At 45.2% G+C, this 24,042-nt stretch overlaps 1 protein-coding gene across 2 annotated transcripts in view; it reads right to left on the bottom strand.

Moving 5' to 3' along the window:
• LARP4B (La ribonucleoprotein 4B) overlaps positions 1–24,042 on the bottom strand; it is a 109,896-nt gene that overhangs the window by 68,312 nt on the left and 17,542 nt on the right. Inside the window, exon 1 of one of the 2 annotated variants that reach the window (XM_043541501.1) lies at positions 4,901–4,977. The exons of the other annotated variant lie outside the window; for it this stretch is intronic. Within the exon in view, the coding sequence (XP_043397436.1) occupies positions 4,901–4,972 (72 nt within the window). The 5' untranslated portion in view covers positions 4,973–4,977. Of the gene's footprint in view, positions 1–4,900; positions 4,978–24,042 lie in introns of those variants that run through there. 2 annotated transcript variants of the gene reach the window in all.

Below are 24,042 nucleotides of genomic sequence, written 5' to 3'. Positions count from 1 at the left end.
GCAGAACATGGGCTCCACACTGGCTACATCATTACCTTGAAGACCCATAGTTAATATAGATAAGAAACTCTCCTCTCCAATTACTTGTCAGTGTGGATCCCACACTAGGTGACTGCAAAGCAGAATCTGCCTTGGACTGTGGGCACGAGGAGTCTTGGCTATATCAACTAGGTTGGAGTACCATTCTTCTGAAATTGGCATCTGCCCAGGCATAACCAAGTGAATGCATGGCCTGTGACCTGTCCATGACTTGTACTATGTACCCCTGACTAAATCTCGGGTGCTTGGGGGAGAGGCAGTGGCCCAGGGATGCGCAAGTATTGGGAGGGTGGCCCAGAATCCCCACTGGTGTTTGGGATGGGCAGCAGCGTGCGGCCTGGGCCCCCCCGGTGCTGGAGGAATGGCAGTGCTGGTAAGCTGAGAGTCTTGGGCAACGGCACCCCCCTCCCAGCAGCAGCACAAGTTTGGGTTTTGGAGTGGGTTCAGGGCTGCGGGTTGGAGTGCTAGAGGGGGTGAGGGCTCTGGGCTGCGCTTACCTTGGTGGGCTGCCTGGAAGCGGCGACATCCCCCACCCCAGCTCCTAGACAGAGGTACGGCCAGGCAGCTCTGCGCGCCGCCTGCGCCCTAAGCGGGCGGTGCCTGTAGACAGAGGCAGCACACAGAGCTCCCTGGCCATGTCTCCACCTAGGAGCCGAAGGCTGTACAGGCAGCCCCCAGGCCAGCTGCACCAGCCGTTGCAGAGGTCAGGAGTGACTTCTGTGACAAACTCACGACCTTATGAATAATCCATAACAAAATGCCAGTGGGTTGCTCCCCGTGGCTGCCATACAGATCTCAGAGATCAGCACATTTCTGAAGGAGGCCGAAGAGGTTGCCTCTGCCCTGGTGGAGTGTCCCTTGACCTTTGAAGGGAGAGACATGCCAGCCAAGTATTTCCAACAGTCGTCACTCTGATCCACTTCAAGATTCTCTGAGGAAAAAAAGGCATGACCTTTTCAATATGCCAGATAAGGCCATGAAGAGGAAAGGAGAGTTTGAAAGACTTTGTTCTGATGAGGTAAAGCAGGGCCCTAGACACATCCAGAGAAGGATGTTTTTCTCCTGGCGAGAAGTGTAGCTTCAGGAAGAAGACTGATAAGGCAATAGACTGGTTTCAGGTGCAATTCAGAGACCACTTTAAGGATCAACTTGGTGTGGTTTCATCACCACCATGTCTACATGAAAAGCTATTTATGGTGGTTCAACCATAGGAGACCTACAGCTTACTGATGTGATGGCCAGAAGGAAGACCATCTTGATGGTGAGGTGGCATAACGGGCATTCTAATGATGATCTGATGGCAGCTCTATGAGCTATAGGATGATGCTGAAGTCCCACAGGTGCCTGATCTCTAACCAGAGAGCAGGTATGAAGGAGAACCATGAGGAATCTCAATACTGTTGGTTGCAAAAAAGCTGAATGCGACTATACTGGGAGTGTGGCATGCTGATATTGTTGGCAGGTGGATTTAAGAGCTACAGGCTAGTCCTGCTTGCTTCAGCAGCCATATGTAGTCCAGAATCTTTGGTACTGGGGCCTCTACCAGGTTCAAATCCCCCCACCCTCCCATGGGCAGCCCAAAACAATCTTTTCTACTTTAAGTCCTTCTGGTCCAACTTTGCAAAAACAAATCTCCTGAGCATCTAGGGCAGAGGTAGGCAAACTATGCCCTGCGGGCCACATCTGGCCTGCCAGCAGATTTAACCGGGCCCTTGAACTCCTGCTGGTGAGCGGGATCTGGGGATTGCCCCGCTCCCACGCTCCAGCCGGGGAGCAAGGTCGGGGCTGCTCCGTGTGCCATGGCTCCCAGAAGCAGCAGGATGTCCCCGTTCCAGCTCTTATATATAGGGACAGCCAGGGGGATCCACGCTCCACCCTCTACCCCCACCCCAAGCGCTACCCCTGCAGCTCCCATTGACCAGGAACTGCAGCCAATGGGAGCTTCAGGGCAGCACCTGTGGACAGGGCAGCATGCAGAGTTGCCTGGTCATGCCTCTGCATAGGAGCTGGAGAGGGGATATGCTCATCCAGGAGCTTCCCCTCCTGCACCCCAACACCCTGTCCCAGCCATCTCCCATATTCCAAACCCCTCTGTCCCGGCTTGGAGTACTCGCCTACACCCCAAACCCCTCATCCCCAGCCCCACCGCAGAGCCCGCACCCCCGGCCAGAGCCCTCACCCCATCCTGCACCGCAATCCAAATTTCATGAGCATTCATGGCCCCGCCACACAATTTCCATATCCAGATGTGGCCCACGGGCCAAAAAGTTTGCCCACCCTGCTCTAGGGGGCAATCCCTGTCAGTTCTACTCATCCAAGCTGACATCCATGCCATCAGGTGCAACCACTGTGGGTGTATGGGCAATATTTGACCCTAGTTTTGCAACAGCATTTTCAAACAGATAGAAAGATGTACAGAAGGGCTGAACATCTGTGGAGATCTGACAGCACATCATACTGGCTGAAGCAATTTTGACCTTGGATATTATCCTGGGGAAGGCATGCAGCAGTCCTTGAGATCACCAAACAGTAAGGCATCTGAACAAAAGTCAGTGCTCACACTTTCACTGAAGCAGAAGTCTTTATACTTGGCATGGTCATGGCAAATAGATCTATGGTGGAATATCAGGTCTAGGATAAATTTCTGTAGTGAATACTCACAGCTGTTCCAGGAATCAGCAATGGCCTGACAGACTTGGAGCTGGAAGATGTAGAGCTAGCATAGTGTCACTCCATGATGATGGCACCATTCCCAAAACTCAATTGCTTCCAGACAAAGAAAAAAAAGGATGATCAAGTGCCTCTGTTTCTTTTTTAAATTGTGCAATGCCAATGTGTTGTCCGTCAGAATCTGCACTGCAGGGTTTCAGACAGGACAGGTAGGAAAGCCATATAAGCTAACCTAGTGGCTCTCAATTTCAAGATATACATGTAGAGCTTAAGATCTTGAGATCATGAGTCTTGCATCTGAAAGTGATTAAGGTGAGTGGACCAGACTGTCCCCGAGACATCTGTGACCTGTGTCATTGTCAGGGAGAGACCAAAAAAAGTACCTCTTTTCTCACATCCAGTGGGTGTGGCCACCAGTCAAGTTCCTGCAGGATTCTGGTCAGGACCACGACTTGTTTATTAATATGATGTTTGGATGAGGAGTACCTGCCTCTGATTTGCCAGTCATCTAGATACAGTAGAAGTGGATTCCCTCTTAGATGTGCCACTGCTATAGCCAGGTACTTTCCCCACCCCCATAGATTCCAAAACCAGATTCATGAAGAGACTGCGCCACAGAGACTGCGAAGGGCAGAACCCAGCGTTGACAGTTGTTGGGTCCTATTGTGAACCTGAGGTACTTCTTGTGGGCCAGGCGGATGGAGACATGGAAGTACTGTAGACACCATGCAAGTTGAGAGCCATGAACCAGTCATGAGCCTGAAGCGACGCCATTCTAAACCTGAGACACCATATGTGTGTTAAGTCTCCTGTGGTCTAGGATAGGACAAAGGAGTCTGGATCAGCAGCTTTCAATCTGACAAGCACTAGTACAGACTAAGGTGCCAAAAAAAAAAAAAAAAAAACTTTGTTCTCAAGATTCTGAGAAGAATTTGGAGACATTTAGCTTGAGGTAAAAATCTAGCAGGGTGGACCAGCTAGATTCCAGCCAGCAGGAACTTGGGGACAGTTGCAGATGCCCTGCCCTTTAAGCACTCGCATGAGGGCACATGCTCAGCCAAAACAGACACTGCTAGTTTTAAAACCTCCCCATTCAGCCTATGCATCTTCTTGTCTATTTTCCTTCCACCGTGGAGCTTTTACACCTCCCCTCTAATCTCGCAATCATGCCCCCTCCCCCAGCTTGTTCTTTCTAGAAGTAGGATGACATGATTTTAACAACCATGAGTAAAACTCCACTGCACTGAGGTTCCCTTTTGGCACTTCCTGACTACCTGTTATCAGTCACACAGTAGTCAGCTAAATGATTATTCTAGGTTGACATTAGACAAGTTAGTAGTAAACTTCTTAGATGGCTAACAATGTCATGAACAATATAATGAAATGTGATGGCCATACAAGCATTTAAAAAAAAAGTTACAATTAAAAATAGCATAACAACTAAACAGTGTTCAACCTCTAACACTAAGGCCTGGTCTACATGAAGATGTTAGAGCGACCTAGCTAGGTCACTCAGGGATGCGAAATATTTTGCATGCTGAGTGCCATAGTTAGCTGGACCTCACCCCTGGATCATAACTAGGTTTCCAGAAGAATTCTTCTGTTGACATAGCTACTGCCTCTCAAAAAGTTGAATTAAATACACCAAAGGAAAAACCCCTTCTGTCAATGGCAGGAAGCACCTACATGATGATGCTACAGCAGCACAAATGTAGCACCACAGCTGTGCCACCGTAGTGGCAGTAATTTAAATGTGCCCTTAGTTGATGTGTCATGTTGGATCTCATGTAAAACTTTTGTCAAGAACTAACCTGTGGCAATTTCATTTGGAATACTCTGCCATATAAATATTCTTAACATTTGCATTATTTGTTGCATTAATACATAGTAGGAGTTAATCATACTGGCCACCCAATTGGGTAAGAATTTTACAATTAAGTAAGCCATGTTCGCATGTGCGGAATGCCACAGTCACTTGCCACGAATGAAAATTAGATCATTTCACGTTTCCTGAGAGCTCTGCTGCAACATCCCAGATTGTGTGGTGACATCACAGATACTACTGTACCTGACTACACAGCTGACCTACAGGGTTAAGTGGCTTTATTATTATAAAGCACCATTTTGGAAAGTGAATTACTTTATAATGAACTTTTCAAAACCACACCATTATAATAAAGTCACCACTTACCAGTACCTTGTAGTCCAACTCTATTCTGGTAGGGTTCCATATTAGCCATGTCACAGAACAGGGCATTTGCATACAGCCTAGTAGAACAAAGGTACTTCAGGACAAGCTAAATGGCTAAATGACAATTATAAGTGAGTTAAGTGTCAAATGCCCCCTTCATACTTTTGTGGAAGACTATAAAGTGAAATTTCCTAAGTCTGTAGATTTAAAGATTTCTTATTAACTATGCTGTGTGCTGGTATCAACAACCTTGCTAAGAATGACAATACTGTAGATAGACACGGTGGGTGAGATAATATCTTTATTGGACCAACTTTTGTTGGTGATACAGACAAGGTTTCGACCTTACACAGAGCTCTTCTTCAAGTCTGTGTAAACTTGAAAGCTTGTCTGTCACCAGCAGAAGTTGTTCCAATAAAAGATATTACCTCACCCACTCTCTAATATCCTGGGACCAACAGAGCGGCAACCCCAATGCATACAATGCTCTAGAGCAGTGCTTCTCAAGCTATCTGATGGGGGGGACTGGCAATTTTTTTCCCCCCCAATGTGTGCACACATTGGCAGCCGATGGCTCACGGACCGGCACTGGTCCGCACACACCACTTTGAGTAGCACTGCTCTAGATGACAATGTGACTACTCAATGGGACCTATTGGAAGCAAGTTAATCATCTTATAGTATCAAGGTAATAGGTAAAATAGTTAATGCTCAATATATTAAATGTATATTTCTATGTTCATGTAGCATTAACAAATTTAAATTAAATATTTAAGATTCTCATAGCAATGTTGGCATATCCATTGTTAATTGTGTATCTTAAAAACAAACTGACGAGTCATCCTAACACTGGCATACATACAGAGTGCGGCCAAGTTGTTGCTATATACAAGTGTCCCTATGGGCTCTACTCAGGTCAATAGAAGCTCTGAAGGCACATCAGCATTTGGACCTTTGTTCTTTACATTTACAGGTTAATACTGTAATGTAATTTTTTGCATTTAAAACAGGAAAGCCTAGTCACAGCATAAGGGTGTCACACAATTCCATAGACTGCAGGAATCCAATATACAAAAACCATGCCCTCCCACAAACTATAAAGCTGAATGATTTTTCCACAACTCCACAAACATCCTACTCAGTAGCAAACACTTATCTAATGCACCAGGCAGTTTTGCACTTAGTAAAAGATAACAGAATCACAGAACCGTAGACCTGTAAGGTACCTTGAGAGGTCATCTAGTCCAGTCCCCTGCACTCAGGCAGGAGCAAGTGTTATCAAGATCATCCCTGACCAGGGCTTGTCTACACTTACAATGCTGCAACAGCATAGCTGCACTGGAGGTGCTGTGCCTCTGTAGTGCTTAGCAAAGACACTATGTTGCCAGGAAAGCTTCTCAGGTTGGCACAGGCACTTCATCTCCCTGAGAAGAAGTAGCTGTGTTGAGAGGTCAGCCCCTCCATCAAAATAGTGCTGTTTACAATGGGGGTTAAGTCTGTATACCTGTGTCGCTCTGCAGTGTGGATTTTTCACACCCCTGAGCAACGTCATTATACTGACGTTAAGTTCCTAATGTAGACCAAAGTAATCTGTTCTAGTGCTTAACTACCCTTACAGTTAGAAAGTTTTTCCTAATGTCAAACCTAAATCTCCCTTGCTGCAATTTAAGCCCATTACTTCTTGTCCTGTCCTCAGTGGTTAGTGGTTAACAATTTATCACTTACCTCTTTTTAACAATTTACATACTTGAAGACTTACATTCCGCCCCTCAGTCTTCCCTTCTCCAGACTAAACAAACCCAATTTTTTTTTAATTTCACCTTGTAAGTCATGTTTTCTAGACCTTTAATCACTTTTGTTGCTCTCCTTTGCACTTCCTCCAGTTTGTCCACATCTTTCCTGAAGTGTGTTGCCTAGAACTGGACACAGTATTGTACTTGAGTTGAGGCCTTATCAGTGCTGAGTAGAGTAGAAGAATTACTTCATGTCTTACTTACAACACTCCTGCTAATACATCCCAAAGTGATGTTCACCTTTTTTGCAACAGTATTACATCGCTGACTCTTATTGAGTTTGTGGTCTACTATAATGCCCACATCCTTTTCTGCAGTACTCCTCCCTAGGCAGTAATTTCCCATTTTATGTTTGTGCAATTGATTATCCCTTCTTAAGTGCAGTACTTAGCATTTGTCCTTACTGAAATTCATCCTATTTATTTCAGGCCACTTCAAATTCTAATCCTGTCCTCCAAAGCGCTTGCAACACCTCCCAGCTTGGTATTGTTGACAAACTTTGTAAGTATATTCTCTATATTATTATCCAAATTACTTATGATGATATTGAACAGAAATGGACGCAGGACCAATACCTGTGGTACCCGACTCGATATGCCCTTCCACTTTGACTAAGAACCATTGATAACAAGATGTGCATCCACCTTACAACGGGTACATCTAAGCTATATTTCCCTAGTTTGAGAAGGTCATAGGAGATAGTACCAAAAGCACTCCTGAAGTAAAGATAGATTACATCTACTGCCTCTCCCCCATCCACAAGGCTTGTTATCCTATCAAAGAAGGATATTAGGTTGGTTTAATATGATTTGTTCTTGATAAATCCACGCTGACTTATGTATCACATTATCATCGTCTTGGTGGTTACAAACTTGATTGCTTGATTATTTGCTCCATTATCTTTCCAGGTACTCAAGTTAAGTTGACTGGGCTGTAAGTCCCTGGGTTGAACTTATTCCCCTTTTAGTAGATGGCTACTGTATTTTCCTTTTGCAAGTCCTCTGGAATCTCTCCCACCCTCCTCAAATTCTCAAAGACAGTTGGTAATGGCTCAGATCTCAGCCAGTTCTTTCAGTATTCTAGGATGTATGTAGTCAGGCCCTGCTGACTGGAAGGTGTCTGTCTACTAAGGGCTGGTCTACACTAGAAAGTTAGATCAACCCAGCTACATCTCTCAAGAGCGTGAAAAATTCACACCTCTTGAATGATACAGATAAACTGCCCCAAGTCCCCATGTAGGCAGTGCTAGGTCAATAGAAAAATTCTTCTTCTACTGACCTAGCTTCCACCTCTCTAGGAGGTGGATTACCTACACCTATGAGAGAGCCTCTCCAGTTGGTGTCTACACTGAAGCGCAACAGCAGCACTCTTGCAACATTTCAAGTTTAGACAAGCCCTAAGTAATTCTCAACTTGTTCTTTCCCTATTTCAGTCTCAGAGCCTAACCTATTTATGCTGATATTTTTTAGTGTCAGTCATCTGATCACTCCTAAACTTTTCAATGAAAACCAAAACACTTTGGCCATTGCTGTATCTTCGGATATTGCCTATCCCTCCTCATTTGAGTAATGGACCTACCTTGTCCTCAGTATTCCTCTTGCTTCTAATGTATTTGTAAAATGTTTGTTACTCTTGATGTTCCTAACTAATTTAATTTGGTTTTGTGCCTTACCTTTCTAATTCGACCTTAAATTATTAAAATTATCAATCTTGTAACTGCTTATATAGTTGTCTAACTTTTTCTTCAGATTTATCAAGGGACTATTTTAGCAAAAGCTAGGCATTAGTTAAATGCTAAAATTAAATTGAGACATTAATATGCAAAGAGCGGGCTTATTTTGAAGACACAAAATTCATCTCCACTATCCTAACCCAAGAACAGCTAAACGGATTTTGCTTAAGTTTAACAACAATTCACCCTTGGGATGAACCCAAGCAGGGCATTTCAGCTGAAAAAGAGAACCAAAGTACAAAGTGAAAAAACTGTTACTTACCTCTCTGTTGTTCTTCAAGATGTGCTGCTCATGTCCATTCCAATAGCTGTGTGCGCGATCACCGGAAAGCTATTCCCCTAGCGCTACCAGTCAGGTTGGCTGTGGAGACCCCTAGAGTGGTGCCTTCATGGCGGCGTATATATACGTCCCTGCCGACCGGCTGCCTGCTCAGTTCCTTCTTGCTGGAATACTCAGACAGTGGGGAAGCGGGTGGGATTTGGAATGGACATGAGCAACATCTTGAAGAACAGTTATGAGAGGTAAGTAACTTTTTTCTTCTTTGAGCGATTGCTCATGTGCATTCCAATAGGTGACTTCCCAGCAGTTGCCCAAGGGGAGCGGTCGGAGTTCACCAGATCACTGAATGCAGGACTGCCCTACCAAAGGTAGCAGCATCCCTCGCCTCCTGGGTAACAGCGTAGTGTGAAGTGAAGATGTGGACGGAAGACCACGTCGCCGCCTTGCAGTTATCCTGGATAGGGACCTGCGCCAGGAATGCCATGGACACTGCCTGCGCTCTGGTAGAGTGCGCTGTAAGCAGAGGGGCTGGAACTTTAGCCAGGTCATAGCAAGTCCTGATACAGGATGAGATACATGACTAAATGAACTGTGATGAGATCAGAAGCCCCCTTATTCTTTCTGTGATGGCAATAAAGAGCTCTGGTGATTTACGAAATTACAGCTTCATGCGTTCAATATAAAATGCCAAGGCACGTCTAACGTCCAGGGAATGGAACGTGCACTCCTTGTTAGTGGCATGGGGTTTAGGAAAGAACACAGGTAAAAATATATCTTGGTTCACATGAAACTGGGATACAACCTTAGGGAGAAACACAGGGTGAGGGTGTAGCTGCACCTTGTCCTTATAGAATACCGTATAAGGAGGTTTGGAGATCAGCGTTCTGAGTTTGGAAACCCTTCTGGCGGAGGTTACAGCCACCAGAAAGGACACCTAGGAGAGATAGGACAGAAGACAGGTAGCCATGGCTCAAAAAGGCGGCCCCATGAGCGAGGACAGGACTAAGTTGAGGTCCCACTGGGGAACAGGCTGACGTATAGGGGGATAAAGTCTGTCCAAGTCCTTAAGAAAACCTCCCACCATGGGGTCATGGAACACTGACCTACCAGCCATTCCTGGGTGAAAGGCCGAAATGGCTGCAAGGTGTACCCTCAGGGATGATATTGCGTTCTGGACCTCAGGTGGAATACCTGAAACCTGGAGCCACGCACTGTGCATCAATACGAAGCGGTGGCCATGGTTCGAGCCGCAGAGTCCGTGTCCATGGCGGCCTGGAGAGCTGTCCTAGAGACTACTCTACCCTCCCCAAGGAGCACACCGAACTCCTTGCAAGGGTCAGACAGGGTTAACTCCTGGAATTTAGCCAACAAGTTCCAGGAATTAAAGGTGTAGCGACTCAGCACTGCCTGCTGGTTCGCTACTTGAAGCTGGAGCCCTCCAGTCAGTCGACTAGACTTCACGGCCAAAGAGATCCAGCTTCTTTATGTCCCGTGACTTAGGTGTGGGGCCTGGCTGTTCCTAGTGATCTTTGTGGTTTGCTGCATCAACCACCAGAGGCCCTGGTTGAGAGTGGATAAAAAGGTGCTCATAGCCCTTCTGTGGCACAAAATAGCGTCTCTCGACCCCTTTAGCCATTGGTGGTATAGAGACCGGGGTCTACCAGAGCACCTTCATGGTGTTCTAAGTTATCCTTATGAGGGGCAGGGCCACTCTAGAAGGACCTTCGGGAGTGAGGACGTCCACCACTGGATCCGAGTCCTCCATAACCTCCTCTGCCTGGAAGTTAAGGTTTACGGCCACCCTCCTAAGCAGGTCCTGGTGGCCTTTAGTGCCCATTGGTGGTAGAGTGGTGGAGGTGCCTGCCACCGCCTCGTCCGGCAAAGAGGAGGAAGAGGTTCCTGGGACAGGGTCTTCCTGCCCTTCTGGTTCTCTGGAGGTTGGGTCGGGTACCTCTGAGTTCCTGGTGACCAGAGGCGGCTCAAGTGTCACTGATGTCAGTGCAGGAGTGGCTGTGCTTGCTCAGCAGCCCTGTCTCATATGGGGTCCTCAGGGGCCCTAGGGGTGTAGCGTGCCAGCGACGTTGCTGATGGGGGGCACGGGGTGCCGATGCTACCGATACCAGCCTGGATCCCTGACCCTGGTGGTAGGCCCAAAGGGTAAAAAAGGGCCATTGTACTGGGCCTGCCACAGGTGTGGCCAGGAGATGGCTGGTGCCAGTTGCTCTGCTAGCCTAAGGTGCTGGGACTGGGACCGGTGGTGGCTGTGTCAGGAGACAGAAGACTGTCTCTGACAAGTACTCTGTACCCGACCATGGGGGTGTGGAGACAGATGGTGCCGGCAAGCGCTATCGGAAGGATGGTTATCAGCACTGCAACATTGTGGGCTTCCCCCGATAATGAATTAACGGTGGTGCCACCATCGGTGCCATGACGGATGTTGGAGCCACCTGCAGTGCCGGGCTGGACACTGCAGTCAGTGCTGTTGCCGGTGCTATTGGCAGTAGCAGAGTTTGCAAAACCGGGACCCGCACCTGCGGGGCCGGGAACTGTGTCATCATGGCAATGAGATCTTGGGCTGCCTCATAGGTATCCGGAGTGGAGGGAAGATCAAGCTCATCCTCCAAGTCGTCCCAGGTTGGGGAGTCTGTTCTTGCCAGACTCAAGGGCTCCGCCACTGGGGTCGGAATCAACGGCACCGGTTCTTGAGGACCAGACTGAGGGTGTCCCGCCGGAGAATGCACCCCACTGGAATCCTCCCGTGGCTTCTTGATGGGGAAATGTCTGGCTTCTTTTTCTTATGTGGCACCAGGGATTGCAAATGGTGCTGCCTGAAGGTGCTGCCTGAAGGCGCTGGCCTTGCGGGCCGGGGAGCGGTGCCTGTGCTCCCTAGCAGTCCTTTCTTGGTGCTGGGACATCCCGTACTGAGGCAGGTGTGCTGCCCACTGAGGAGACTGGTGCTAGCTCTGGCTGAAGGGCCGACTCCATTAGGAAGAGCTTCAAATGATAGTCCCGCTCTCTTAGTCCTGGGTCTGAAGCGCCTGCAAATAGGGCACTTATCTGTCTGATGGCCCTTACCGAGGCACTTGAAACAGGCGGCATGTGGATAACTTATGGGCATAGGCTTCGCACACCTCTCCCACGCCTTAAACCCCTGCGACTGAGGTATGCCCCAGCGCTGGAGAGAGTAGAGCGGGGGGGAAGTCCCCTGAAGTAAGCTAAACTAATCTACAACTATTAACTGACTGACTACTATTTCAACAAAACAAGGGAACCACTAGGTAAGGTACTTGCAGATGCAAGAGACTGAGCTGTTCCAACCACCGTCACGGGAGGTAAGAAGGAGCTGAGCAGGCGGTGGGTTGGCAGGGACATATATACACACCACCATGAAGGTGCCAATCCAGGCGTTTCCACAGCCAACCCGATGGGTACCGCTTGGGGAAAAGCTTTCCGGCGATCATGCATGCAGCGCACACGCACACCTATTGGAATGCACATGAGCAATCACTCAAAGAAGAAACATGGGTTATAATAAAACTTGTGTTACAAACATCTATAGTTTTTACTACCCAAGAACTGTAAGTCAATGTAACACATGCAAAAAGTCAGCTGCATTATTAGCGGTCTTTGCAGGAAGGCAAAGACTGAATAATACTGAATGAACGACTTACAAATTTCAGAATATGACCCTTAACATTGAACGACCCTTAACCTGAAAACTTGAAACTTACAACCAAGATTAGAGGAAAAAGTAATTTTACTGGTATGTAGTCAGTTTTGCTATGTGGAGTAAACATGAGCATGGATGTGTAAGGGTTTAACATATGCACGATCAGGTCAGTCAGATTTGTTATTTTAAAACATACAAACCGCAAAACAATGCTCCAGGGCTGAAATCTTGCATGCCAGTTTTCAGACCAGAGTAATCAGTCCTTAAAAAGAATTTATAATGCAAATGCTGACAACTAACTTTAGCATAGCAAACAGCAACACCATAAAACAAAAAACCTCACTAGAACAAAAGATCTTTTCATTGCCCTTCCAGCAAATGTAAACAAAAATATATTTGAATTTAGCTCGATGCATAAATCCCTTCCTTCACAAACTAGTCTGAAACCAGGTTAAGGGAAGTTTTTCAAAAGAAGCCTTCAGCATAGAAGCACACTTCCATTAGTTACCTTAACATAAGAATGCTCTAGTTGAGACCTTCCAAGAGGTACATGCATTAATTTTTTAACACCAGAAAACTCTGTCCCCAGATTTCCACCTACCTTCCCACCTGGAAGTCAGAAAGCCCTTACTACATTTCCACTACAATATTTATCAGACACTATATTCACTCTCACATGCCTTTCTTTCTGCACTAGAGCACTGCATTAGCAGCTAGGTCAGTGGTCCCCAAACTGTGGGGTGTGCACCTCAGATGGGCATGGAGAAATGTTTGGGGGGCAGGGCGTGGCCCAGGCCAGCCCCCATTACAGGTGGGGAGTGCCACCCAGCCCCACTCTACCCCCAGCTGCAGCTCTGCTCCTCGGCCAGCCCCCACAATGGGAAGGGAGTGCCACCCAGCCCCAGCCCCTAGATCTGCTCCCACCCCCAGCCCCTACTCCACTTGTCACCCCACACCTACCCCCACCTGTGGCCGCGACCCCTGGCCTAGGTGTGGCTCCACCCCCCCAACCTCAGGCCCCCCCTACCCAGGAGCTGCAGACCAACTCCTGGAACCAACCCCCGGGGGGGAGGGGGGGGGGCTGAGGCGAGAAGCACAGCATGAAAAGTTTGGGGACCAGGGCTGCAGGAGCTTCTCCATCTCCTGTGAGAGCACTCTGTACCACATTCTAGGAAGTTAGTCATAGTTCAGTGTCTACAGCAGCATTTCCCAACCAGTGTGCTGCCAGAACCAAACAGGTGTGCCATGGAATTTTTTGAAAAGACTACATGAGAACACCAAAAGACCTTGCCTTTTATTTTAATTAGTGTTGGAGCTGGATCACATTCTGTAATTTTGCTCTCTAGGACAAGACCCCTTTCATTATTATGCGTGAGTCAACCTCGCTTTGGGGAATGGAGTGTAAGATGCAAATCTGAGTCCTGTGGAGTGGAAGGGGAAGCTGTCTTCTGATTGGCCATCTGCCTCACTGCCCCCACCTCCTCCACAGGCAGAGCAACCAATCAGAGCTCAATCTTTCTCCCCTCCCCTTCTGTGATCAACAGGCCCCTCCTCTGCCCCGCCCCCCCCCCCTTCCTGCAGCCACTGGCCATGGGAAGAGACCCAGGACCCCAACCTGGAAGGGGAGCAGGGATCCCGCTGAAGCCCCCCAGGAGACGCAGAGGTTAGCTGGAAGGCAGAACCCATCCGGGTGGGGAAAGAACTGATGGGGGCTAGAGAGCAGAACTGGATTTGGAGACTGAGGGGCAGAATTTATTGCAAGGCAGGGGTGGGCAGATGCAGGGGTGAGAACTCCTGCAACAAGGGTCAAAATCCTCATATCCCTATGCTCTCAAACGTATTGGGTCACTAACACACTGAGGATAGGCTGGGGAAGTTAACCAATCAGACTGAAAAATATTCTGTAAACTAGCCAACCATGTTTTGGGGGCCAATCTCCTGATTTGTTGGGGTCTGGTGCGGTTTTTTTTGGTGTCTTTTCAGGTTGGCAATACTCTGAGTGGGACTTAAGTATATTGCCTTTAAAAACAGAGTTACACATGCTTGGGAAGACTATTTTGGGAATGAGAAGAAATGATTATTAATTGCTTGTCATCTCAAAATATTATTTTCAAGTGCGTGTCACTCTCTCCACTAAGCATGCTTTTGTCCAGAATTCTTGTATCTAGCTTTAATGTTAGTTTCCACTGTTGAAAATGTTAATTCTGGCACAAAAAAGACAGACTGATCTAACATCAGCTGCCATGGTTGTTTTGATTTTAACTGTACTAGCCTCATTCTGAATTGGCTCATGAATATTCAGGAGTTCACTTGGAGACAATATGGTGCTATGCCTCAAAATAATTAAAGGCATTAAGGTCTGCTGCAACAGAGAAGGTTGGCAACCACTGGTCAACAGTGTACTTGTCAGCTGCGGTATTATTGATGGGCACTACCCTCCAACCATTGGCCACCTATGCTTATGGACTAGTAATGGTAAGTGAGCTGGATGCACTATAGTTCTGTATTCAACTTAGCTACCCAGTATAGGCCAGATATAAATGTGATGAGTAAAATTGTTTAAGGCAGTGGTTCCCAAACTTGTTCCACCGCTTGTGCAGGGAAAGCCCCGGCCAGGACAGGCCGGTTTGTTTACTTGCCACGTCCGCAGGTTTGGCCGATCGTGGCTCCCATTGGCCACAGTTCGTTGCTCCATGCCAATGGGGGCTGCGGGAAACGGCATGGGCCAAGGGAGTGGGAGCCATGATTGGCCGAACCTGCGGACATGGCAAGTAAACAAACTGGCCTGGCCCAGCTGGGGCTTTCCCCTGCACAAGCGGCGCAACAAGTTTGGGAACTACTGGTCTAAGGCAATATTCAAAATTCAATGGAATAGGGGCCTCTGTCATGAGTACAAAGGTGAGCCAGCAAGCACCTCAGTGTACTAAGCTTCTATTTTTAGTAAACAGAGGCCTAGTCTACACTACATAGTTAGGTAGACAGTCTACCTTATGTCGACCTAATAATGAATGTGTCTACACTACCAGGTCCCTTGTGCCAACGTAACTCGCCTGCCATGTTGACTTCGGCTATGCCTATGCTATGGACCTTACAGAAGCACAGCTGAATCACTGCAGCTGTGCCGATGTAAAGTCTCCTGTATAGCTGCTCTAAGCCAGCAGAAGAGAGCTCTGCTGCCAGCATAACGAAACTACCCCTAACGACCGACGGTAGCTATGTCAGCAGGACAGCGTCTCCCACCAACATAGTGCTGTCCACTGTGGTGCTTTTGTTGGTCAGGGGGATGTTTTGTTTTTTTCCCCCCTACACCCCTGACTGACAAAAGTGCTAGTGTAGACATAGCCTTAATTACTCCACCTCCGTGAGAGACGCAGAACTTAATTCAATGTTGTCAGGTCAACGCAGAGGCAGTGTAGATACAGCGTTGCTTATGATGACTTAACTGGCCTCCAGAAGGTGTCCCACAATGCTCCACTGTGACTGCTCTGGTAAATATGTTCAACTCTGCTGCACAGTAGCCAGGTACACAGGAAAAAGTCCCTCCCAGTTAAAGGACCAGGAACTTTTCAATTTCCATTTCCTGTTTTTTCTATGTGGAGAGCTCACCTGCACAGCTGATCATGGCAGCTCCACTCTCCAAAACTGGAGTACACAGGAGGCGATGGATCTTATTAGTCTATGAGAAGAGGCTGTGCAGGCACAGCTGATTCAGCCACAGAAATGTAGACATCTATGAGCAGATTGTGCAGGACATGGGGAGAAGGGCTACACCAGGGACACACAGCAGTGCCATGTGAAGGGGGAACAAAAAACAAAACAAAAAAACCTTCAAGGAACTGTGGCGTGTGTACAGAAGGCAAGGGAGGCGAACAGTTGCTCTTGTGCAGCACTGCAGACATGCTGCTTCTACAAGGAGCCGCATGCGACTCTCAGCAGCGACCCCACCATGACCCCCGAGAGCAGCCTGGATACCGCTGAGGAGTTGGAGTCCCAGGCAGCATGGGAGACACTGAGGTGACAGTCTCGGACAAGGAAGAGGAGAAGAAGAATGGGAGACAGGTGAGCAGGGGATCCATGCTTTCCGAGAGCCAGAGCTGTTTGTAACGCCAGAGCAGTCCAGCCAGTCGCAGGACAGTGCTGTGGCGAAGTGTGATGTTGGGGAAGGAATCTCTGGCGAGTATGCAATTTCAAGCTTTTGTCTTATATTTCTATTTTTTATTAAAATTAACAAGGTGAGGTACAGTGTCTATCTGCTTCCCAGTGGCTACACCAGGTAGGCAGATGGTGCCCAATGAAGACAGACAGACAGACCAGGAATCCGCTACAGAAATCTCCAGGAAACTTTTGTAGAGGTACTCTGAAATCTGTTGCAGAAAGTTTCTGGGGAGGGCTGCCTTATTTCTTCCACCACAGTAGGACACCAGTGAGTGACAAAAGATTTGCACACATAAGTGGTAGTGCAGACAGCATTAGGCTAAAGAATTTTAGAAAATTCCAGCCAAAACTGTTCAACTACTTCGAAGAACAAAGCTAAGCAAAATAATGCATTTTCTCTCCTATGCTAGTGATTGGGACCTTTTCCTTGAAAGCATCTAGAGTTACCATGCTTTGGAGCAGGGACTTAATCTTTCAAGGATCCTATCAGGGATGTTTACACCATCCCTGTGAAAATGTGCCAAAATACAAGTTTTGGGGGGAGGGGGAGGGAGAGGGAGATAGTTTGCATCTGCTGAGTGGAGACAAGTTTCAGCAGCTAAATTTCTCCCAAACATTCTGTGAACACTCGGCATGATTCAGGCTGGGTCTAAAAAGAACTTCCCCTGCAGCTATGGAGTGCTGCAGACTGTGCCAGAGCTACACATCATACAGGGGAAACAGGCAGAATCTACCTCCATCACTCACTCCTCTCCCTTAGGCAACATGAAGCAGGATGCTGCCTGACACAACAGGGACAAAAGCCGGACCTGGGTGGGAGGCAAGATGGAAGCTAGGAGTGCTGGAAAATGGAGCTGGCTGGAGAAGGAGATTGGGATGACAAGCCAAAAGAGCGGAGACTGGGACTGGTTAAGTGAGAATGGGACAGGGACAAAGAGCGAGGGGTGGGGGAAAAAAAGAGAACTGGGACAGCTACAGGTTGTAAGGCAAAGGGCAAAAGGAGTCATGCTTAAGGAAAATAGGCAGAAGAGTGTGCCCACTAGAGTACACATCCCCGGAACAGCCTGGAATGGAACCCAAGATCCCCAAGTTTCGCTATTCTTCTGCTGTCAACAAATATCCATGAAACACGCTGGCAAAATTTGTGTCACATCCTCTTTAGAGCTGGTTCAGAGGATGACAACCTACTATTCATTAAGGTGTGTGAAGTAGGCAGATCCTATAATAAGCACTATAGAAGAGCCCATGAGAAAAATAATTCTTAAGAGCAGAGCTTGAAGAGTGCAATAGATAAGGCATGGGGCTGCATCCTGAATAAGAAGGAAAAAAAAAAATACTGAACAGCTACTTAATAAGTAAGCACTGGCTGTCCTGTGCATTGATGAAAACAGGGCTCATGGAAAAAACAGTCTGATCACAATTCAAGAATACATCATAATGCACATACACAAAGGGGACAAATTAAGGTTACACAGGCAACCTCAATTCTAACTTTGGAGCAACTTTAATGTTATTTTAAACAGATTATTTTTTAAATATATACATGCGCACACTGAAGTTTTTAATAGTGTTGTGTTTTTAAAAAAATAAATGAATGAATTCAGGTTAAAGTTTCTGATTTCAGGTTAAACTGACTTGCACACTTCATCTAATATACGAAAGCTTAGTTACTGAAGGAATCAATAGTAGTGACTTGTGCATTTACCATATTAGCCAGAGATGAATTTAAAAGGGATGCCATCAGCTCAAGTGTACTCTTTGTTTTTTGTTTTTAAGTGGTTCAGGTACTATACCTCCTCCTAGGCCATGTCATTTTGTGGTTTTACAATCACTTTTTACCGATTTGATTTAAAGGGTTTCTTTTCTATACTTTAACACATTAAAAAAGATCCACACAAAGTAAAATCAACTATATAGCATCCCTGTGTTTCCCTATATGCAAGCCTTAGTGCACAAATGCACAAAATAACTGGAAGATAGATTCTCTCCATTTTCATCCATAATAGTCTTTGCACGCTATTTGCGGATAAAGTGAAGTAGGATTTAAACTACTACTAAAGTTAAACATTTTAAAATCAGCAGGTCCAGATAACATGTATCCAAGAGTTTTAAAAGAACTGGCTGAGGAGCTCGTTGGATCATTAATATTTGCTTTCACTAAGTTTTGGAACAGTGGGGCAGTTCCAGAAGATTAGGAGAAAGCTACGGGTATTGTCAATATTTTAAAAGGGTGAATGGGATGACCTGAGTAATCATATACCTGTCAGTCTGACATTGATCCTGGGCAAGATAATGGAGCAGCTGACACAGGACTCTATTAATAAAACATTAAATGAGGGAGTGTTTAACTTGATACCTCACAATATTTTGATTTAAAAAACTAGAATTTAAAGTTAATATGGCATGCTTTAAACAGACTATACCAGCTAAGAGATAGGTCTCAATGTAATTGTGACCAGTGAATCATCACTGAGCAACTGTGTTTCTAGTGAGGACCCAGAGGCAACAGTTCATGGCCCTTTTACTATTTGACATTTTTATCAGCAACCTGGAAGAAAACATAAGATCATCACTGATCAGGTTTGCACAAATTGGGGGAGTAGTCAATAAGGACTGGTCACTGATACAGAGCAAACTGATTTGCTTGGTAAAGCTGGGTGCAAATAAATAATACCGTTTTAATATAAATGTATATATCTAGGAAGAAAGAATGTCAGCCATACTTACAAGATTGGGGACTCTACACTAGGAAGCAGTGACTTTCAGAAAGATATGTGGGTTCTGGTGGATAACCAACTGAACATGTACTCCCAAATCAACACTGTACCCAACAGAGCTAAAACGATCCTTGGACGCCTGTACAGGGGAATCTTGAGTAGGAGTAGTGCGGTTATTTTACCTCTGTTTTTGGCACTGATGTGACCACTGCTGGAATACTGTGTCCAGTTCTGGTGTGTACAATTCAAGAAGGATGTTGATAAACTGGAGAGGGTTTGGAGAAGAACCATGAGAATGATTAAGCAATTAGGAAACATGCCTTATTGTGACTGAGCTCTTTGAGTATTTAGCGGAACAAAAAGAGAAGGTTAAGGGAGGGAGTTGTTTACAGTCTTAAAAATTTAATAAAGGGCACTTCAACCTAGCAGAGAAAGGTATAACATGATCCAACATCTGGAAGTTGAAGCAAGACAAATTCAGACGAAGGTGTTAAAAAAAATTAACAGTGAGGGTAATTTGTTGGATCATATTAAAGTTCTGTATTAAAATCACAAATGAGTTTGATTCCCCATAATTAGTAATACCCTGGAATTTAAACTAAGAGGTCTCTTGGTTTTTGGTACTGTTTCTCTCCCTCTGTGTGAAACTTGCAAGCTGCTAATTGTGTTAGTACATTCTAAGACAGAGTCTGTTCTCAAAGCAATTCTTTGTAACAACTATTCACACAGAGAGAGATTCAAAGCAATACTCTGTAACAACAGAAACAGCACCCAGAGACTCCCCGCCCTTTTGTTGTATTCATCTCGATTTGTGATTAAAATAGAGATAGAGGATGTATGTGGATGGATGCTTGGTGTGGATAATAACTAAATGATCAGGGAGGTGCCAGCCTAAGAATCCAGTGTCCATCGGCTGAAGGAGGCGTCAAGTGGAAATAACCAGGGGACCCCCGGAGGGCAGACTGGAATCCACCCAACAGCCTCAAGAATGGGAGAACCAAAGAACAAGATAACATCTGGCAGCACGGAGCCGTCAGGAATGTGCCATCTGCTGATTGATTCAGCAACAGCATGATGAAGCAATTCCCAAAGACTGGCATAGGAAGAAATTTCTATAAAAATGGACTCTAGAAAGTGAGAACTTTGGGGTCTGATTCTGCAAACCAACTTCCAGGAGCATCAGATGTGCGTCTGATGAGGCCCTGCTCCCTCCTCATGTCCAGGCCACCTGGCCAGTGGCTTGGCATGAGCAACTCAAAGGCTGGTAACTATGATAACAACCTTGCAGAACATGTGCGTGTGCACGAATGTGTGAATAAATATGAAATTGAATGGAATGTTATAGCTATAACTAACTGCTTACTAGGATTCTTTCTTTATTCACAACAAATGTGGTATTTTGTCTTTTCCCCTTTAATAAGATCCTGATGGTTTTTATTTTATTGGTATAACAAATTAACCATTGGAACAGCTTACCAAGGGTTATGGTGGATTCACCATAAAGTTGAAGATATTCTCTAGGAATTATTTTGAGGAATTATTCTATGGCCTGTGTTATAGGTCAGACTAGATAATCACTATGGTCCCTTCCGGCCTTGGAATCTATGAATTAAGTTGACAGTGTGCCTTTAATGTTCTTCTTAAATTGGGGTCTGCATTTAGGCTGATTTACACCCTGGAACTAAGACTCAGGATTCAGCACACAAATAATTTTAGACTAATTTTTTTAGTTTTAGATCTTTCAGAACTGCTGGCCAGTTCCAGACTCACTGTGGACTGCATCTTTTCCAAGAAGAACAAAAAAAATTACTAATACATTAAGATGGCTGTTGGGACCACAGATTTTGCATATGGAAGTTTTAATTTTTATAACAAATTAGACACCAGAGGGCACTGTGACCAAAGTGGATGCAGGTTGCTTGAGTTCCTAAGCAGTCCACAGAAAATCCCCAAACACTGTCTCCTAAAACCCACCATTCAACTACTGAAACCCCCAAAATGCCCTTTAGCTCAGCATTTCTCTCTCCAATATCTGGAAGCACACTGCCTCCGCTACCCCCATGGAGATCTGCCTCCTCACCTTCTACAAATGGTTGCCTGAAACTGATGGAACGCAAGTGGATGGCCATTCTGCAAGCCGTGGCCACAGATACTGTTGAAATTGCATCTACCCTACAGACCACCATGACTAAGATTCACAGTGCACTACAAGCTCTATTCAGATGGATGAGTGAAGCAGAACACAATTTCTGAAGCGGATGATGTTTTCAAAGACAACCAACTACACGTTATGAAGAACTGGAATGATATCAAGATTATTAAGACCAAGCTAACTAATCTAGAAAGCCATTCATGACGATGTAACATCAGGATTGTGGGAATACAGAAAGATAAATTTTCTGAATTTGTCCCTAAACTCCTAACATGCCCTAACCAAGATTTTTGTTTTGATATACCTCAGGTACGCCAGTTCCTTGCCCCCAAACCAGTTTCAGAAGATCAGCCTAGAGCACTGACTGAAGTTCATCACTAAGGAACTTATACTGCAGAAATCCAGAGGGGAAAAAAGAAGCTGTTAAGAACATAACAGTCATACTGAGTTAGATCAACGGTCCATTAGCCCAGTATCCCATCTCTGACAGTGGCCAGAAGGGAGTGAATGAACAGACCAGGGCAATTTCAAGTGTTCCATCCCGCATCATGCAGCTTCAGACAATCAGAGGTTTAGCAATACCATTGCTTTATTAGATGGTGCTTCCTTATAGACTAATGTATCAAGGCTCTGTTGGTAAAGGGGATTACTATAGCTGTAACATTTGGTCCCCAGGGGCTGTTTCACCTCATGCAGCCACCCTCCCCATCCCACAGGTGGCAAGTGGGAATTTTGGATGTTTAAACAAGACACTTCTTTTTGACTATATGGTACTAATGTCTATTTCTCTCTCCACTATCTTTTCCCCATTTTGTTTTTTCACTTATTTAATTCCTCTCTCTCCCCCCCTTCCCATTATCCTCCCATGCTGGAAATTTCCTTCCTACGCCTGCTGAATATATACTGGGAAGCAACAGCCTCCCCTGGATTATATAAAACTTTTGCTGTTTAGCTATGCAAGAACCATACCCTGTTCAAGAAAATTTGCAATTTCTCATTTATTCACAAACTGACTTTATACTTCATCTGGTACATTTTAACAACGAAGGCACCCATAATTAAACAAACATGTCTCCTGGAATATAAAGGGTTTTAATAACCCTATTACAAAATACACATTACTAATGCTGACATCGCCATGCTCCAAGAGATATGTGACAGAACTTGACGATCGTAAACTGAACAGAGATTAGGTAGGCCTCATTTTCTAGTTGCTTTAATTCTAAAAAGAGAGACAATGCTATATTAATACATAAAAAGTTGAATGATCAAAAGAGGTCTGAATGAGGGCAGATGCATTGTCCTTAAGGCTGAAACTGGCAATTCTGTAATCATCTTTGCCAATCTCTATGGGCCAAACAGAGATGATCCTAATTTTTTTCATACTTTATGAATATAAATGACAAGGGTCAGATCCAATTATTATAGCTAGAGACTTTAACGAAACTCTAGATCCAGTCTTAGATAAATTTCTCCATCTCCATATAACACCGTTAATACCCGTCAGGTACTTCATATATACCTGCCTGATTCAGGCTTACAAGGTATGTGGCAATTATAGCCTCTGTCCTTAGGATTGCCCAGTTTTGTTTTGTTTTTTCCCCAGCAGGTCATTCAACACATTCAAGATTGGACTATTTCTTACTATTATCACTTGATAAATCCCATCATTTATTGTGGTACTGTTATATTGTTATAGTTGACAATGCTCCTATGTATGTCTTTTAGGCCTACAGGGTATGTACCCACCAACTAAAGTGTGAGATTGAATACCTCTGAAATTTGATACTCACTGGAGTTACCAAATGATGTAAGAACTTTTTTCTTTCTTTCTTTAAAAGAAATGCTGCCATTTCTTCACCAGCTGCCCCATTTTGGGAAGCCATGAAAGCCTTCCTCAGAGACCCTATCAACTATTATGTGACCTTTATAAAAGGAGTGGAGAGAACATAGAATTGATACCATTGCAAAGGAAATTAAGACCTGGGATGAAGACTATGCTTCTGCCCAAAGAAACGCAGAACCCTCATCAAAAAGGTATGAAATCAATAAACTTCTGCCCCAAAAGGCAGAGTTTACGTTATTTTGTTTGATGCAAGATTACTGGGAATCTGGCAAGAGAGCTGGCGAGCTATTGGCACAAAAGGCTAACAGAAATGAGATTGTTGCTATTCTCGACAGTAACAAATTATATACAACAATTAAAACAGATTTAAAACTATGTTTAGCTGAAGAGGGTATTGGTAAAGATGCCCTAGTAACTATTCTAATGGATTGTCTAGGATATTCATCTCTAAGTCTCAGAAGGAACTTCTAGACACCCCGCTAGAAATCACAGAACTGACTCAGGCAATAAAAGAAATAAAAGTTTGGAAAGACTACTGGCACAGACTGGTTTCCTAATGAATTTTATCAAAAATTCACCTCCTAGATTAATGAATATTGTCAAGGAGGCCAGGAATGAGCAAACTTTCCCACCACTCTAAGAGAAGCTGTAATTTCAGTTATTTCTAGACCTGGAAAAGACCTCAGACTGTGTAGTAATTACAGGCCAATTTATTTAACCAATTGTGATACTAAAATTTTAAGCAAAAGCTTGTTATGCAGTTGGACAAAGTTCTCTCATATTACACACAAATCAGG

The sequence above is a fragment of the Chelonia mydas genome, chromosome 2, assembly GCF_015237465.2.
Source record: "Chelonia mydas isolate rCheMyd1 chromosome 2, rCheMyd1.pri.v2, whole genome shotgun sequence".
Lineage (NCBI taxonomy): Eukaryota > Metazoa > Chordata > Testudines > Cheloniidae > Chelonia > Chelonia mydas.
The sequence above is the reverse complement of the archived record's forward strand: the minus strand, read 5'-3'. Positions and strand labels throughout refer to the sequence as shown.